Genomic DNA, 18,243 nt, shown 5'->3' with positions numbered 1-18,243 from the left:
TCTGGGAAACGCTTCATACTGACGGTAGTGGACTATGCCACCCGGTACCCAGAAGCAGTGGCCTTGTCGTCCATTCGGGCTGACAAGGTGGCCACCGCATTGCTGGAGATTTTCTCCCGAGTGGGTTTTCCCCAGGAAATGCTCACCGACCGGGGGACCCAATTCATGTCCCAGCTGATGGAGACCCTCTGTAAGCAAGTCCAGGTGCGACATCTGGTGGCCAGCCCGTACCATCCACAGACTAATGGCCTGTGCGAGCGGTTCAATGGCACCTTAAAGCAGATGCTTAAGATGTTGGTCGACTCCCATGGGCGTGACTGGGAGCGGTATCTCCCACACCTGTTATTTGCTTACCGGGAGGTTCCACAGGCCTCAACAGGATTCTCACCGTTTGAGCTCCTGTACGGGCGACGTGTGCGGGGCCCCCTGGCTCTGGTGAAAGAGGCTTGGGAAGGGGATTTGGCCACCCCTGGAGTGTCGGTTATCGAGTATGTCATGCGCTTCCGGGACAAAATGCAGGCCTTGACGCAACTGGTACACGACAATATGGCTCAAGCCCAGGCCGATCAGAAGCGTTGGTACGACCAGAACGCTTGTGAGAGGACCTACCAAGTGGGTCAAGAGGTGTGGGTACTGGTCCCCGTACCACAGGACAAGCTTCAGGCAGCCTGGGAAGGCCCATACCTCGTGTACCAGCAGCTCAACCCTGTGACGTACCTGGTCACCCTGGACCCTGCCCGTGGAAGGCGGAAGCCCTTCCATGTGAACATGATGAAGGCACATCATGAGCGGGAGGCATGTGCACTCCCTGTGTGCAACCTGCCCGAGGAGGGAGAAGCGTAAACCCTCTTGGATATGCTAGCCCAGGTTAGGGCAGGCGGATCCATTGAGGATGTGGAGGTTGGCCACCAGCTCTTGGAGGACCAACGGTCCCAGCTGTGGGCCACCCTACTCCCCTTCCGGGGGTTGTTTACCAACCAGCCCGGAAGGACTGACTTGGCTGTCCATCACGTGGACACTGGGGATCATCCCCCGATCCGGCGTTCAGCATATCGGGTCTCCCTGGAGGTGCAGCAACACATGCGCCAGGAGATTGACGAGATGCTGAAGCTGGGGGTGATCCAGGCATCCAACAGCGCTTGGGCCTCGCCTGTAGTCCTCGTCCCTAAGAAGGACCGAACCACTCGGTTCTGCGTGGACTACAGGGGGCTCAATGCTGTCACGGTCGCCGATGCGTACCCAATGCCACGCATCGATGACCTGCTCGATCAGTTGGCCGGGGCTCAGTACCTGACCATCATGGACCTGAGCCGGGGATATTGGCAGATCCCCCTGACTCGCAAGGCCAGGGAACGCTCTGCCTTTATTACCCCATTTGGACTGTACGAGTCCACGGTGATGCCATTCGGGATGAGGAATGCCCCTGCCACTTTCCAGCGGATGGTCAACACCCTGCTCAAGGGACTTGAAGGGTACGCGGCCGCGTACCTGGATGACATTGCCGTCTTCAGTCCCACCTGGGAGGACCACCTAGAGCATCTAGCACAGGTGCTCAGGCGGATCCACCGGGCAGGTTTGACCATCAAGCCGGGAAAGTGTCAGCTGGCCATGAGCGAGGTCCAGTACCTCGGTCACCGGGTAGGTGGGGGAACGCTGAAGCCCGAGCCTGAGAAAGTGGAGGCCATCGCATCCTGGCCCACCCCCAGGACCAAGAAGCAGGTGATGTCCTTCTTGGGGACCGCTGGGTACTATAGGAGGTTTGTTCCATGCTATAGTAGCCTGGCAAAGCCCTTGACGGACCTCACCAAGAAGAAGCTGCCCTCTGCAGTCGATTGGACAGTGGACTGCGAGACAGCCTTCCGGGCCCTAAAGGACGCCCTGTCCAGCCCGCCCGTGCTACAGGCAGCCGACTTCACGCGGCCGTTTGTAGTACAGACCGACGCCAGTGACTTCGGCCTCGGTGCGGTGCTCAGCCAGGTGGACTCTGCGAGCCAAGAGCACCCAGTCTTGTACCTGAGCAGGAAGCTGTTACCAAGGGAAGTGGCCTATTCTACAATGGAGAAGGAGTGCCTGGCCATAGTGTGGGCCCTGCAGCGTCTGCAACCCTATCTATACGGGCGCCACTTCATCGTGGAGACGGACCACAATCCCCTCAGCTGGTTGCACACCGTCTCTGGGACGAATGGGCGATTGTTGCGATGGAGCCTTGCGCTCCAGCAATACGACTTCACCATTCGCCACAAAAGGGGCCGTGACCACGGTAACGCAGACGGGCTGTCCCGACAAGGAGAGGTCGCGGACGGGCGCACGGGGGAACACCGGAGTGTGCTGCCCCCTAGCGCCCTCAAAAGGGGGGAGGTGTGAGGTAAATCCTGGGATATGAAGAGGAATTATGACTAGAAGTCATAATTGCTCTCATCACTCCCTGGCAGTGCCCCCCTCCCTCCTTGTTCCCAAATGTCCAGCATCTGTGGAGGTGTCACATCCCACTTACACCTCCAACAGCCATCTCCTCTGATATGGAGATGAGATGATGTGCGGACAATGGACACAGGATGGCTCCCTGCCGTCACCCTGTAACAAGAGTTGTATCTCATTAGCAAGGCTTGGAAGTAGCCAGACAGAACGACTCCAGTAAAAAATGGTTCATATCTCGCAAGCCATATCTCCGATAAATATGGCAACCATAAAAATGGTGTTTGCGCAGGCGGACGATGCTGGCACACCTTTTTTATGGAAGGGGGAGCTTGGGAAATACCCCAGGCGTGATATCAGCCATATGGGAACTCGTAGACAGGTCATGAGTCCCCTCGTTCTGTAGCTAAATTCATAACTGTCACAATGAGAGCATTGGCGTCTGCCTACGACGCTCCCAGGCAAAGTTATGGCCAATATCCCCTTTGCTGGATAATTCTGATCCATGCAGGGGGAGTGGCAGTGCTTCCCTGTGAGGTCACTAAGGTAGGAGGGGACCTGGATCTGCCCAGGTTGATAACCCTACTTCGGCCATTTTCCAGTGTTCTTCTGCTCGGGGGCCTGGTTGGGACAGACCTGTGAGAGAGTTCCTGGAAACCTGGTCTACAGCGCCCCCCTGTGGCCAGACGCACAAGGTAACTGATTGAATTGCATACCTGTTGTAAACCATGCTTTATCTGTAACTGTACTCTGACATATGTATATTCTGTAGATTCCCTATTGTATATATTGTAGTTTCTAGTGTGCTTTAGGCGATTAAATTATATAATTAATCTTGGGCTGTTCTGTTATCTCGATCTTGAATCCCACGTCCGTGTGTTCGGCTAATAGTTACCGTAAATCGGTTGGTGGCAGCGAGTTGTGCCAAGGATTATTGTGGGGAGGCCAGTGAGATTCGGGGAGAGTTTATATATTCCGCCCGCGGAGGTCGGGGGAATATATACCCTTCTCTCGCCGGGGGCCCTTCAATAATCGGCATAAGTAGTATAGCGGCCTCCTTGCCTATGGTCGGGCAATTCCATAATTGGCCTGACTATAAGAGGGGCGCTAGAGAGCGCGTCACGTGCTCTGTCTGTCGGTCGGGAGGTATAAAGGAGGGGGACGCCCCCTTGCTACCCCCCGATTGTGACGTACTGGTAGCCAGCGCGGGGGATTTCTGAGTGACCCCCCGGTGGTTTGTGACATATTGGTGGCAAGCGGTGGGATCGAGATAATAGTGTGTGTGAGTGTGAGACCCATACTCCCAGACACTAAAGACTGCCTGCAGCAGCTGTGGCTGCTGGGGTCTTCAGACTAGCTCAACACTAGAGTGTCAGAGTGCAGATACTGTAAGGTGTGTGGAGGCATCAGGTGTCAGTTCTGTGTCAGTGACCAAAAGTCTGCAAGAATGGCTGAGAGCACCAGGAGCAAAGCCAAAGGAATGGCCAATGCTCAGGCCAGAGACGATGAGGAGGTTGTCCACGAGTCCTCCAGGAGCTCGACGCCAGAAAACAGCTCTGCAGAGGACATTGCACAACCGGGCACTGCTGGACAAGATGAGGAGCAGCTCGCCCAAGGGTCCTCAACGAGCCAGACGCCAGCCCTCCGCTCTGCAATGGACAGTGAAGCACCAGGCTCCGCAGCGGGCCGCAGATCACCACGTGCCATTCCACCGAGCCTGGGAGGCTCGGATAGCCTTCTTCAAATGGCTATGGCCCTACGCCAGGCTGGAGACCGGGAGGGCTACAAGGAACTCATGGCCGAGCGTGAGCGGCAAGCAGCGCGTGAAGAGCGCCAGGCAGAGCGTAACTACCAGCTGCAGCTAGCTCAGCTCCGGCCCTCATCAGCCACCCGTGACCTTCCAGACACCAAACTTCCAAAGGTCCGTGTTGAGGACTTCCCAGTGCTGGAGAAGGATGGAGACTTGGACTCTTTCTTGACTGCTTTTGAACGGACTTGCTTGCAGCATCATCTGAACAAGGACCAGTGGGCCAAATACCTGACCCCCCGTTTAAGGGGTAAGGCCCTGGATATCCTTGGGGACTTGCCTGCTGAGGCGGATCAGGGCTACGACACCATCAAGCGGGCCCTGATCCAACAGTACAACCTCACCCCGGAGTCCTACCGCAAGAAGTTCCGGACGCTGCAGAAGGGACCAAAGGACTCCTGGGCTGACCACCGGCGGGCACTTGCCCGAGCTGCCGACCACTGGACCCAAGGCCTGCAGCTTTCCACCGGACCGGAGATCCTGGACTTGTTCATCACGGAGCAACTCTTGTGGAACTGCCCTGAGGATCTCCGCCAGTTCATCCGAGACCAGAAGCCAAAGGGGTCCACGGCTACAGCTGCCCTTGCCGATGACTACACCAACAACCGGGCCCCTGAGGCCAGGAGAGCGGCCACCAGCAGCACCTGGAGAGGGGGTAAGATGAATTCTGCGACTGCCCCACCTGCCCCTAGACTGCAGGGGGTGTCCCCCTCAACTCCCCTCTCCAGGCCCGTGGCAGAACCAAGACGGTGCCACCAGTGCAACCTACCTGGACACTTCAAGGCCATGTGCCCTCAGCGTCCCAAGGCCCCGGCTCCGTCCCCGTCCCAAGGGCCGCCCAAGGTGTATTGTGTGGGTGGGGGTGGTGGTAGGTCCCTGGACAGCTTCCAACCTGTCACCGTCGGCCGGTCTGTGACCATAGGACTGCGAGACAGCGCCTCGGAGGTGACTCTGGTGCGGCCTGAGATGGTGTCCCCCCAAGACTTGATCCCTGGAAAAACCCTCGCTGTCTCCGGGATTGGAGGCATTGACCCGGCGCTGCCTGTTGCTGACATTTATGTGGACTGGGGTGCAGGGCGAGGGGTGAGGGAGGTGGGGGTAACTGATCGGATCCCTGCAAACGTGCTACTTGGGACAGATTTGGGGCAAATAACCTCCCAGTTTGGCCCCGCCCCAAAGGCTGAACCTTCAGCCCGTACTGACATGACTCCTAACAATGTTAATGTGTTATCTATGAATGATGTAAGGGAGGAGGGAGTGAACTCTGATATTTCTGCTTGCATAGACACCATAGACACACACTCAGCTGCAGCTGTGACAGGGGAGGGGGTCAGAGAAAGGTGTGACAATGCCTCTACAAGTAATCAGCCTGTGAGCTGGGATCTGTTGCCCTCTGCAGGGATAAGCAGAGAGCAGGGTGCTGCAGGGGGAGGACCAGTGTGTGGGGTGGGGGCTACCACAGCAAATGTGGGGTCCCCAGAGATTTCACAGCGGGGTTCTGTTGCTGCAGGGGGGGAACAGGCAGGTGAGATTGGGGCCGGTCCAGGAGCGGAAGTGCTCCCAGGTAAGATCTCGGTGCAGGGTTCCCCCACAACCGGGGTGTCAGGAAGCCAGGTAGGTCTGCCTGAACCGGCGACTTGGTCAGGAACGGAGGAGGAGCAGGCACGACCCACGGTCGCAGCGGCTGTGGCCGCTGTCACCCGCAGTGGGAGTGCTGGAAGCCAAGGGGCCTCCCGGAGGTCCGATAGCTCTTCCCCTTCTGACCAAGTGGCAGCCGAGTCAGGTGGAGGCCAGGACACAGGTCCCGGGGTACTGACCGAAGATGTGACAGTCTCGTCGATTCTGGCCACATCTGGTCAGGGGTTTCAGGCAGCGTTAGAAGCTGACGACAGCCTGAAAGCTCTAAAGGAGCAGGCGGCACAGCCTCCCTCGGACTCGGACCCGGAGCGAGTGGTCTGGGACCAAGGACGGCTGTACCGGGCCACGGTCCAGCAGGGTTCACCGGAGGCGTGGCCCAGGGACCGACAGTTGGTGGTACCCTATCCGTTCCGGACGGAGTTGTTGCGGATCGCACATGAGATTCCGATGGCCGGACACCTAGGGATCGCTAAGACCAAGGCCAGGTTAAACCAGCATTTCTACTGGCCAAAAATGGGGGCCGATGTGGCTGCCTACTGCCGTTCGTGTGAAACCTGTCAGAGAGTGGGGAAGGCGGGGCCACGCCCCAAAGCCCCACTGGTATCTCTGCCCATCATCGATGAGCCTTTCAGGAGGGTGGCTGTGGATCTGGTCGGCCCGCTGGCCATCCCCAGCAGCTCTGGGAAACGCTTCATACTGACGGTAGTGGACTATGCCACCCGGTACCCAGAAGCAGTGGCCTTGTCGTCCATTCGGGCTGACAAGGTGGCCACCGCATTGCTGGAGATTTTCTCCCGAGTGGGTTTTCCCCAGGAAATGCTCACCGACCGGGGGACCCAATTCATGTCCCAGCTGATGGAGACCCTCTGTAAGCAAGTCCAGGTGCGACATCTGGTGGCCAGCCCGTACCATCCACAGACTAATGGCCTGTGCGAGCGGTTCAATGGCACCTTAAAGCAGATGCTTAAGATGTTGGTCGACTCCCATGGGCGTGACTGGGAGCGGTATCTCCCACACCTGTTATTTGCTTACCGGGAGGTTCCACAGGCCTCAACAGGATTCTCACCGTTTGAGCTCCTGTACGGGCGACGTGTGCGGGGCCCCCTGGCTCTGGTGAAAGAGGCTTGGGAAGGGGATTTGGCCACCCCTGGAGTGTCGGTTATCGAGTATGTCATGCGCTTCCGGGACAAAATGCAGGCCTTGACGCAACTGGTACACGACAATATGGCTCAAGCCCAGGCCGATCAGAAGCGTTGGTACGACCAGAACGCTTGTGAGAGGACCTACCAAGTGGGTCAAGAGGTGTGGGTACTGGTCCCCGTACCACAGGACAAGCTTCAGGCAGCCTGGGAAGGCCCATACCTCGTGTACCAGCAGCTCAACCCTGTGACGTACCTGGTCACCCTGGACCCTGCCCGTGGAAGGCGGAAGCCCTTCCATGTGAACATGATGAAGGCACATCATGAGCGGGAGGCATGTGCACTCCCTGTGTGCAACCTGCCCGAGGAGGGAGAAGCGGAAACCCTCTTGGATATGCTAGCCCAGGTTAGGGCAGGCGGATCCATTGAGGATGTGGAGGTTGGCCACCAGCTCTTGGAGGACCAACGGTCCCAGCTGTGGGCCACCCTACTCCCCTTCCGGGGGTTGTTTACCAACCAGCCCGGAAGGACTGACTTGGCTGTCCATCACGTGGACACTGGGGATCATCCCCCGATCCGGCGTTCAGCATATCGGGTCTCCCTGGAGGTGCAGCAACACATGCGCCAGGAGATTGACGAGATGCTGAAGCTGGGGGTGATCCAGGCATCCAACAGCGCTTGGGCCTCGCCTGTAGTCCTCGTCCCTAAGAAGGACCGAACCACTCGGTTCTGCGTGGACTACAGGGGGCTCAATGCTGTCACGGTCGCCGATGCGTACCCAATGCCACGCATCGATGACCTGCTCGATCAGTTGGCCGGGGCTCAGTACCTGACCATCATGGACCTGAGCCGGGGATATTGGCAGATCCCCCTGACTCGCAAGGCCAGGGAACGCTCTGCCTTTATTACCCCATTTGGACTGTACGAGTCCACGGTGATGCCATTCGGGATGAGGAATGCCCCTGCCACTTTCCAGCGGATGGTCAACACCCTGCTCAAGGGACTTGAAGGGTACGCGGCCGCGTACCTGGATGACATTGCCGTCTTCAGTCCCACCTGGGAGGACCACCTAGAGCATCTAGCACAGGTGCTCAGGCGGATCCACCGGGCAGGTTTGACCATCAAGCCGGGAAAGTGTCAGCTGGCCATGAGCGAGGTCCAGTACCTCGGTCACCGGGTAGGTGGGGGAACGCTGAAGCCCGAGCCTGAGAAAGTGGAGGCCATCGCATCCTGGCCCACCCCCAGGACCAAGAAGCAGGTGATGTCCTTCTTGGGGACCGCTGGGTACTATAGGAGGTTTGTTCCATGCTATAGTAGCCTGGCAAAGCCCTTGACGGACCTCACCAAGAAGAAGCTGCCCTCTGCAGTCGATTGGACAGTGGACTGCGAGACAGCCTTCCGGGCCCTAAAGGACGCCCTGTCCAGCCCGCCCGTGCTACAGGCAGCCGACTTCACGCGGCCGTTTGTAGTACAGACCGACGCCAGTGACTTCGGCCTCGGTGCGGTGCTCAGCCAGGTGGACTCTGCGAGCCAAGAGCACCCAGTCTTGTACCTGAGCAGGAAGCTGTTACCAAGGGAAGTGGCCTATTCTACAATGGAGAAGGAGTGCCTGGCCATAGTGTGGGCCCTGCAGCGTCTGCAACCCTATCTATACGGGCGCCACTTCATCGTGGAGACGGACCACAATCCCCTCAGCTGGTTGCACACCGTCTCTGGGACGAATGGGCGATTGTTGCGATGGAGCCTTGCGCTCCAGCAATACGACTTCACCATTCGCCACAAAAGGGGCCGTGACCACGGTAACGCAGACGGGCTGTCCCGACAAGGAGAGGTCGCGGACGGGCGCACGGGGGAACACCGGAGTGTGCTGCCCCCTAGCGCCCTCAAAAGGGGGGAGGTGTGAGGTAAATCCTGGGATATGAAGAGGAATTATGACTAGAAGTCATAATTGCTCTCATCACTCCCTGGCAGTGCCCCCCTCCCTCCTTGTTCCCAAATGTCCAGCATCTGTGGAGGTGTCACATCCCACTTACACCTCCAACAGCCATCTCCTCTGATATGGAGATGAGATGATGTGCGGACAATGGACACAGGATGGCTCCCTGCCGTCACCCTGTAACAAGAGTTGTATCTCATTAGCAAGGCTTGGAAGTAGCCAGACAGAACGACTCCAGTAAAAAATGGTTCATATCTCGCAAGCCATATCTCCGATAAATATGGCAACCATAAAAATGGTGTTTGCGCAGGCGGACGATGCTGGCACACCTTTTTTATGGAAGGGGGAGCTTGGGAAATACCCCAGGCGTGATATCAGCCATATGGGAACTCGTAGACAGGTCATGAGTCCCCTCGTTCTGTAGCTAAATTCATAACTGTCACAATGAGAGCATTGGCGTCTGCCTACGACGCTCCCAGGCAAAGTTATGGCCAATATCCCCTTTGCTGGATAATTCTGATCCATGCAGGGGGAGTGGCAGTGCTTCCCTGTGAGGTCACTAAGGTAGGAGGGGACCTGGATCTGCCCAGGTTGATAACCCTACTTCGGCCATTTTCCAGTGTTCTTCTGCTCGGGGGCCTGGTTGGGACAGACCTGTGAGAGAGTTCCTGGAAACCTGGTCTACAGCGCCCCCCTGTGGCCAGACGCACAAGGTAACTGATTGAATTGCATACCTGTTGTAAACCATGCTTTATCTGTAACTGTACTCTGACATATGTATATTCTGTAGATTCCCTATTGTATATATTGTAGTTTCTAGTGTGCTTTAGGCGATTAAATTATATAATTAATCTTGGGCTGTTCTGTTATCTCGATCTTGAATCCCACGTCCGTGTGTTCGGCTAATAGTTACCGTAAATCGGTTGGTGGCAGCGAGTTGTGCCAAGGATTATTGTGGGGAGGCCAGTGAGATTCGGGGAGAGTTTATATATTCCGCCCGCGGAGGTCGGGGGAATATATACCCTTCTCTCGCCGGGGGCCCTTCAATAATCGGCATAAGTAGTATAGCGGCCTCCTTGCCTATGGTCGGGCAATTCCATAATTGGCCTGACTATAAGAGGGGCGCTAGAGAGCGCGTCACGTGCTCTGTCTGTCGGTCGGGAGGTATAAAGGAGGGGGACGCCCCCTTGCTACCCCCCGATTGTGACGTACTGGTAGCCAGCGCGGGGGATTTCTGAGTGACCCCCCGGTGGTTTGTGACAATGATGTTATCTCTCTATATAAATTAATTACTCAATAATTTAAAATTAAATTAATATCATATAGCTATGACACTTACATGTATATTTTAATTATTATTTGTAACAAATTTAAAATATTAGTTATTCATTTTTATTATCTTTTTTTAATTTTTTTTTTTTTTTTTCCCATAAAATTTCCCCAAATTTAGATTTCTATCAACTGGTTTGTCATATTCTGCCCTACATTTGGAGTTTTTGCTTGGAATACAAACTATTTCCAGAATTGTGAGACATACATGTGGACAAATTTGGCAACAATTGAAAGATAAAGTCATGCCAGTCCCCAGCACTGAAGATTGGATACATATCTCAAACAAAATGTATGCTTTGACAGGCTTCCCCAACTGTTTGGGAGCAGTTGATGGGAAGCACATTCGTGTAAAGAAACCACCAAATTCAGGTTCTCAATATTTTATTATAAACATTTTTTCTCGATTGTTCTACTTGCTATTTCCGATAGCAATTACATGTTTAGAATTGTTGACATTGGGGCATATGGGCGCACATGTGATTCACGTATTTTTAAAAATTCCTTGCTGGGTAAACGACTGAAGAACAATCAACTGGCAATCCCAACACCACGTAGTTTACCTGGAAGATTTAATGAACCCGTGCCATATGTATTTGTAGGTGATGATGCTTTTCAGCTGTCTACCCATGTTTTGAAGCCATACTCACGTCGCAACATAACAGAGGAGCGTAAAGAATTTAATTTTCGACTAAGTCGGGCAAGAAGATTAGTTGAGTGTGCTTTTGGAATTTTGTCAGCAAAATGGCACATTTTACAAACAGCTATCCAACTAAGCCCACAAAATATAAATTATGTCATACAGGCCTGTGTAATACTACATAATTTCACCAGAATACATGACGTCCCAGTCTGTTTGCTAGTGTCAAATGATGAGCAGAAGTCAAATGACTCTGGACTGACACAGCGTTTGCAACGTCAGGATCCTTCTGGTCTTCGTGTACGTTTGTTATTTGAAACTTACTTTAATTCACCAGAGGGCAGTTTACCTACATCGAATATTGTCGGTTAACAATTCTGCAGACTAAATTTAGCATTAAATAATTTTGCAAACCTTAAGGCATGTATTTGTGCCAATCATAAAAATCTTTATTTAAAAATTGTTAAATTTTCTTTATTTTTAAACAAAAAATTTTGTTTGTTGTTGATTCTTAAAAAACAAAAAAAACATTGTGTATCATAACATTATTTCTGTTATTATGTCTAAATAAAAAGATATATTTTCAAGACACAACAAACGGTCATATATAACATATTATTTTCATATATTTCCTTGCAAAAAAATAAACATCATTTGAAAAGTAAAAAGAAAAATAAACAAAAAAAAACTATAAAGGCTCATAAATACGAGAGGAGTTGGAGGGTGATGAAGAAAGAAAGTACAGTGGATTATGGGTTACGTTTTCACTTTGGCATATATGGCTTGAGGAATTGTGTGGTTTTGGCGACCAATGTAAACTAGATTCTTGCGAAGGACTAAATAAATCCTCTTCACTTGGCTCATAAACCAAACTCATATCGCTGGTTGAATGAGACCTATGTGAGGGGCCCATAATGACAGACACTGATCCTGTATTAGTCGGCTCAGCATTCAAAGTAGATACATGCTGAGTGACAGACATACGTGTTTGGCTATGTGTGGTTGATAATTGTCTTGAACCTGAAGGTGGTGATGGTGGTGGGTTAACTGTAATTGATTGTCTTACATGTGTTGCTGATGGCATTGTGGGCTCCCTTCTACTAAATTCATGTATAGAATTTAGGACTCCATCCGGATTATTTGGCGGAGTGGCTAAATCTAGTATTTGCAGTATGGCCGCTTTAACTCGCAATTTATATTCGCTTGGCACAGCTCTGAGATGCTGTGCCAAGCTTCTCCCAAATGCCTCATCTCCATCATCAGTAATTGTGCGACCAAGGTACTCAATTACTCGAGAATCAACCTCTCTCCTGGTTGACTGTGTATGGCTCACCCTACTTCTTTTTGCCCTCTGGGCCACTGTTAGTGCTTGTGGTGATGTGTCCAGAGGTACGCTGGCACTACTGATGGGCGGTGGGTTCTCCTGTGGATTTTGGGAGCCTTGTTCTGTTGTTGGGTTGCTGTTTTCTTCTACCAAATCTGCCTGCTCTGGTTCTGATGTAAGTTCCTGATCTGTTATGTTGCTGGTTGTGCTTTTGATGTGATAAGAAAAATCATGGATAGTTTTTTGCCATGAAAATATAGTATCAAATATATTTTTTAAATTTAAAAAAGATAATTTAAAAAAATTAAATAACACTACCATGGTAAATTGATCATTTTCCGAAAACTATTATGATCTCAATTTAAATCAAACATTTTTTTCTGTAAAACACATTATTGTAGCAATCATTTGCTTAACGTTTGTTACTTTACAAAAATACACTTACGCTCGCAATTCTAATATAGGTGCAAGAAACTGCAATCTATTAAAATGAATATAAGGACGTTTTTTTCTGGATGTAGCCCCACGTTGCTCAGTTGGATGGAGTTCCCGTCTAAATTGATCACGGCAACTACGCCATCTGCGTGTAACATCAGTGACTTTAAAATTAAAACAAAAATTATTTTAAATTACATATAAAAAAAAATAAAAAAGGAAATTAAACCAAATCCACAAAAGACAAAAATTCTAAAGGAGATGGTTAAAGAAAGTTATAAAAACTATATGATACAATACACATATATATATTTATATATATATATATATATATATATATAAATATATATATATAGGTATATATATATCTATATATATATATATATATATATATATATAAAAGATAGAAACATAAACATTTACAAACTGTAGATATTATATTTAAAAAAAACTCACTTATGTTTTGTTGATGGTCCGAACTACATGTGTCAAAGTTTGGATAAATACGCCGGCAGACTGTGAGCCAGGACGCATCTTTCTTTGCCCGGTCTGAGTAGCCTGGGTCCCTTGTGTCCCAAAGTTCTGGTCGCTCCTGAATTAGAACGATCATAAGTTCCACATTAAGTGCCCGTGACATTTTGCAAAAATCCTTGGAGGGAGGCAAAGGCACAATGTGGTCTCCCAAAAGAGTTTATATATATGTGTGGCAGCTAGCAATATATTGCAATCAAGGAGCAAACTGACACTTGCGTAAAAATCAGATAAAACCAGGTGTGAGATGGATAAAGCGATTGGAACATGTAACAGGTGTGTTTATGGTGCGTGACACATGCGATTGCCTTCAGTATCTTTTACTATGCACATGCGTATGCGAGAAACTAAGCTCACCATTGCCTAACATAGGTGAGAATCGCATCAAATCGCAGCATGCTGCGATTTCAAGGAGACTCCGTGTATCGTCAGAACAAAACGGGGAAATGGAGACAGCCTCATTAGAAACCATTTGCAAGATTGCAATCCGTTTCTCAAGGCGAGGAAATATGCAGGACAAAAACGCTAATGGAGAAGAGGCCTTAGGCTACATTAACACGACCGATCCATTTTTGGGGTCTGCAAAAAACAGTCCGTTTTTTTTCACGGGTGCATCCGTGTGGCATCCGTTTCCGTTCCGTAGACGGTCCGTATGTCATCTGTTTGTCATCCGTGTGCCTTCCGTTTTTTTTGTGTACTGCAAAAAACTGAAGGAGGGAAAATACATAAATTTACCCAGGATCCTTAGCTTCAACCTACATGAGGCGGTCACATGTTCACTCCAGTGCCATTTTCTACTGCTTTTCACAGCGTAGAGCGCTCTGGTGATTTTCCTGTGCTTGTACACTTCATATCAGTCTTTTCTGCCATTATAATGGCAGAAAGACACATAATGTCCCACTCTCCTGCATTTTGTAACTTTGCACCCTTTGGTGCCTTTCATGTGGCACTAAGGGGTGCTTAGCTTTGTATTTAGCCAAAAAAATGAAAAAAAAAAATGACGTAGGGTTCCCCCTATTTTTGTAGCCAGCTAGGGTAAAGCAGACGGCTGCAGCCTGCAGACCACAGCTGGCAGACTCACCTTGGCTGGTAATTCAAAACTGAGGGCACCCCACGCTGTTATTTTAAATTAAATAAATAATTAAAAAAAAAAAAACACGTAGGGCTCCCCTCAAAATTGGATCACCAGCCAAGGTAAAGCAGACAGCTGGGGTCTGATATTCTCAGACTAGGGAGGTCCATGGTTATTGGACTCTCCCCAGCCTAAAAATAGCAGGCCGCAGCCGCCCCAGAAGTGGCGCATCCATTAGATGCGCCAATCCTGGTGCTTCGCCCCAGCTCATCCCGTGCCCTGGTGCGGTGGCAAACGGGGTAATATATGGGGTTAATACCAGATGTGTAATGTCACCTGGCACCAAGCCCTGCGGTTGGTGAGGTCAGGCGTCTATCAGATACCCGACATCACCAACCCAGTCAGTAATAAAAAAAATAGACGACAAACACATTTTTATTTGAAAAAACACTCCCCAAAACATTCCCTCTTTAACCAATTTATTAGAATGAAAAACAAATCCAGGTCTGGTGTAATCCAAGGGGTTGCCATGACGATCCACACTGTCCCAGTCAATGAAGAGCAGGATGTTCCCCATTGGCTGGGAGAGCAGTGCAGTGACCTGAGCTAACATCAATGGGTCAGCCCAGGTCACTGCAGGGGATGACAAGTGCTGCTGTCAGCGAGGTACATTACCTGCGCTGATCTCCTGCACTGCTGACAGCACCTGTCACTGAGTTCAATGACCGCCACCTTCACAGGCAAGTATCGCGAGAGGCCCGTGACGTCACCGCTAGTCAGTCTCGGGTCGGAAGCGAGAGAAGGTGATGTGACTAGCGGTGGCCATGGAGGACAGTGACAGCGCTGGAGTGGGGACTTCATCACCGCAGGTAAGCCGAGCGGGACCATGTGTGCAGAGTGCCAGAAGGACGTCAGTGTCGTGGACTGCATGGCTGGGGACGTGTGTGTCTGTGTGTGTGTGTGTGTGTGAGTGTGTGTGTATATGCCGCGTGCAGGAGGGGGCGGAGTGAGCTGAGCGGGGAAGTGTGGGCTTCCTGCACGTAACTTGGATAAACATCGGGTTACTAACCAAAGCGCTTTGCTTGGATACCCGATGTTTATCTTGGTTACCAGCTTCTGGCAGGCTGCCAGCGATGGCTCCTGCACACTGTAGCTGTAAAAAGCCCTGCTTTTTGCTGCTAGAACCATTCTGGAACGTATCTAGAACTATCGAGCTTTAGCAAAAAGCTCGAGTTCTAGTTCGATCTAGAACAGCCCCCAAAATCACTCGAGCCGCGAACTGGAGAACCTCAAACCGCGAACCGTGCTCAACTCTACTCCTGACCCCGTGGCAACATCAAAGTCTCTCACTGGGGGCTCGTTCTCCCCGTTTTCAAGCATGATGATCCAATCCTGCCGACTACGCCAAGTGTAACGTGTTGTGGGGTGGTAGTCGTGGGCGAGGTATTTGTGTGCCACACCCGGGCACGCTACATGAAAATGGAAGTCCTGGCTGGGTGTGTGGTGTTGCATTCTGGAGGCGATACGCCTTTGCAGGCCGCATGTTGCCGATGGTTTGGGCTGGCCAGGACCAGATGGTACACAGCTCATTGAGGAAGACCACAAGGTCATGAAAAATGTCATTTTACTGAACATAAACTTGTCAACACCAATGTAAATTAGATAGTGGACATAAATTTTCTTACATGTTTCAGTGTCACAGAGGAGCATACAACCTTCAGTTCAGTTGTTCCAACCTTCATAAGTCCTTTTCTTCCCTTCACTACCCAGCCTAGTACCACATCACAGTCCTTGGAAGACTTTCTCCTCCTCAAGCAGTTCCATGTCTTTTCCCTCTTAGAGAGATTTTGCCAATTTGGCTGGACCGAGCTATAAGCTACTCAAGACGCCTCAGGGACACCTGCTTAAGACACTCACGTCGTTCCTTGTCCCGCTCTGTCTTGCACTAGACTTGTCATTCTCTGTCAGTCGTTCCTTCTTTTCCTCGGTCACACTATTTTATGTTATGGTCTCCCTCTTTTCTTGTCACCCATATCATGTGGCTCTGCTTATCCTCAGACCTGATGTCTGTTCCTGTCACAGGCTAGGCCCTAACTGACGTTTCCACAGCAACCGTTTCTCTCCCTCAGCAGCAGCTCTTTCCCTATTGGCTAATCCTAGAATCCCAACTGTCACTTGTCTGTCACCGGGCAGATTTAACTTTTCACCTGCACCTATAACACTAATAATACCTTATTAAGCATTATTCATTATATACTACATAACATTACACCTTATACCAATACACATACTGTACATTACATCTTCAATACTGCTACACCTCTACATAGTAACATTCTGTACTCTGCTACATCTTATACATTACAATATGCATAAAACTCTAATACATCCTTATAAAATACTGTAAAGATTAATAAACACGTTTTAGAACCATATTATGTCTTCTGGGCGGTTTCTTCTCACGGGGGCTCGACCACCCCCTTACACCACGATCCGTGGGTGGCGACATGGACTAAATCCCTAAAACCAACCACCCCTTTCACTCATGGGCGAGGAGCGCCGCTCGAGTCCCCGAATCCGGGCCACCGCTCGAGCCACCGAGCAGCCGCAGCAGCGCCGGACCTGAGCGTTAGCGAGAGCGCAACAGCGACGGCATCCTCCCCGCCCGCGACATTTACATCCCGCTCATCTCCACCCCTCCACTTCTATTAGCCGCCTACCGTGTGACGTCGCTGTGACTAAGCACGACCCGCCCCTTAGGAAAGAGGCGGGTCGCCGGCCAGAGCGATGTCGCAGGGCAGGTAAGTGCATGTGAAGCTGCCGTAGCGATAATGTTTGCTACGGCAGCTATCACAAGATATCGCATTTGCGACGGGGGCGGGTACTATCGCGCTCGGCATCGCTAGCATCGGCTAACGATGTCGCAGTGTGCAAAGTACCCCTAAGACTTGTGGCACTTAGTGGCCATTACAAAGCAGTTGCATGATTTCGTAATGCTTTATCTTCTCAGAAGTAGTTGTACTGGTGAAGCAGAAAAGTTGCATGGTAATGTTAGTTTTCAATGACTGCTGTGGCATGTGGCAATTAGGCACTGTGCGCACGCTGCGGATATACCGCAGATTTTGCCGCAGATTTGCTACAGAAAATGAGTCTAACATTGCTGTAGTCAATTCCCCAGCAAATCCTATGGGTTTTAAAAAATGCTGTATGCACACTGCATTTTTTTATGCCCGCGGATTTACCCGCGGATTTTCCGCTGCGGAATTAATGAGCATGTCACTTATTTTCCACAGGTACTTGCGGTTTGTTGCGATAGATAATAAAAATCCGCGGGGACCAACTTGCTGAAAATACGCGGTAAATACGCGGCAAAACCGCGGCAAAAAAACGCGGGATTCTTTCAGAGGGTCCGGTTTTTTTCTTAAGAAAAAGGCACTTTCTAGTGTGCATATAGCCTTAATGATTGCAGAAATAATCTGGAATTAGTGAGTGACTGACAATCATAATTCACTCAATGCATATTGGCATGTGCTGTGCAATGTATCTGTGCCCATCCTACTACTTCTGCTAGATGACAGCCTCAAAACCAAACTGTGGACATACCAATGAATCCGCAACATACAGATGTATGTAATATATCACTGACCACCTCTGATGATTTTACTAGCGAGCCAGCATGAACACGGTGCCGTACATTTATGGTGGTTTGGGGTTAAATAGAAACTGTGCTTTTAACATAATTTTCATAAATCAATAGTAAAGGCGATTATAAGAAATTTTCTAATGTATTTTGTACAAGAAATCAGCTTCTTTCCTCACTTAGATGGAACCTGTCGCCAGGTTTTTACTACTTTATCAGAGAGCAGCATAATGCAGAGACAGAGACCATGATTCCAGCGATGCATCACTTATTGGGCTGCTTCTTGTTCATTTGATAAAATAACTATTTTATTTGCTACAAATCTGTGATCTGAATG

The 18,243-nt window shown here is 50.5% G+C and overlaps 1 protein-coding gene across 1 annotated transcript in view; it reads left to right on the top strand.

Annotated features, from left to right (window-relative positions):
• Window positions 1–18,243, top strand: part of LOC142250060 (uncharacterized) — a 169,287-nt gene that overhangs the window by 10,232 nt on the left and 140,812 nt on the right. The window contains exons 3-4 of the mRNA XM_075322121.1: window positions 10,382–10,636; window positions 10,867–10,999. Of these exons, the coding sequence (XP_075178236.1) occupies window positions 10,382–10,636; window positions 10,867–10,999 (388 nt within the window). The remainder of the gene's footprint in view (window positions 1–10,381; window positions 10,637–10,866; window positions 11,000–18,243) is intronic.

Source organism: Anomaloglossus baeobatrachus, chromosome 8 (genome assembly GCF_048569485.1).
Source record: "Anomaloglossus baeobatrachus isolate aAnoBae1 chromosome 8, aAnoBae1.hap1, whole genome shotgun sequence".
In the NCBI taxonomy this organism is placed as follows: domain Eukaryota; kingdom Metazoa; phylum Chordata; class Amphibia; order Anura; family Aromobatidae; genus Anomaloglossus; species Anomaloglossus baeobatrachus.
This window is presented reverse-complemented; position numbering and strand designations above follow the sequence as displayed.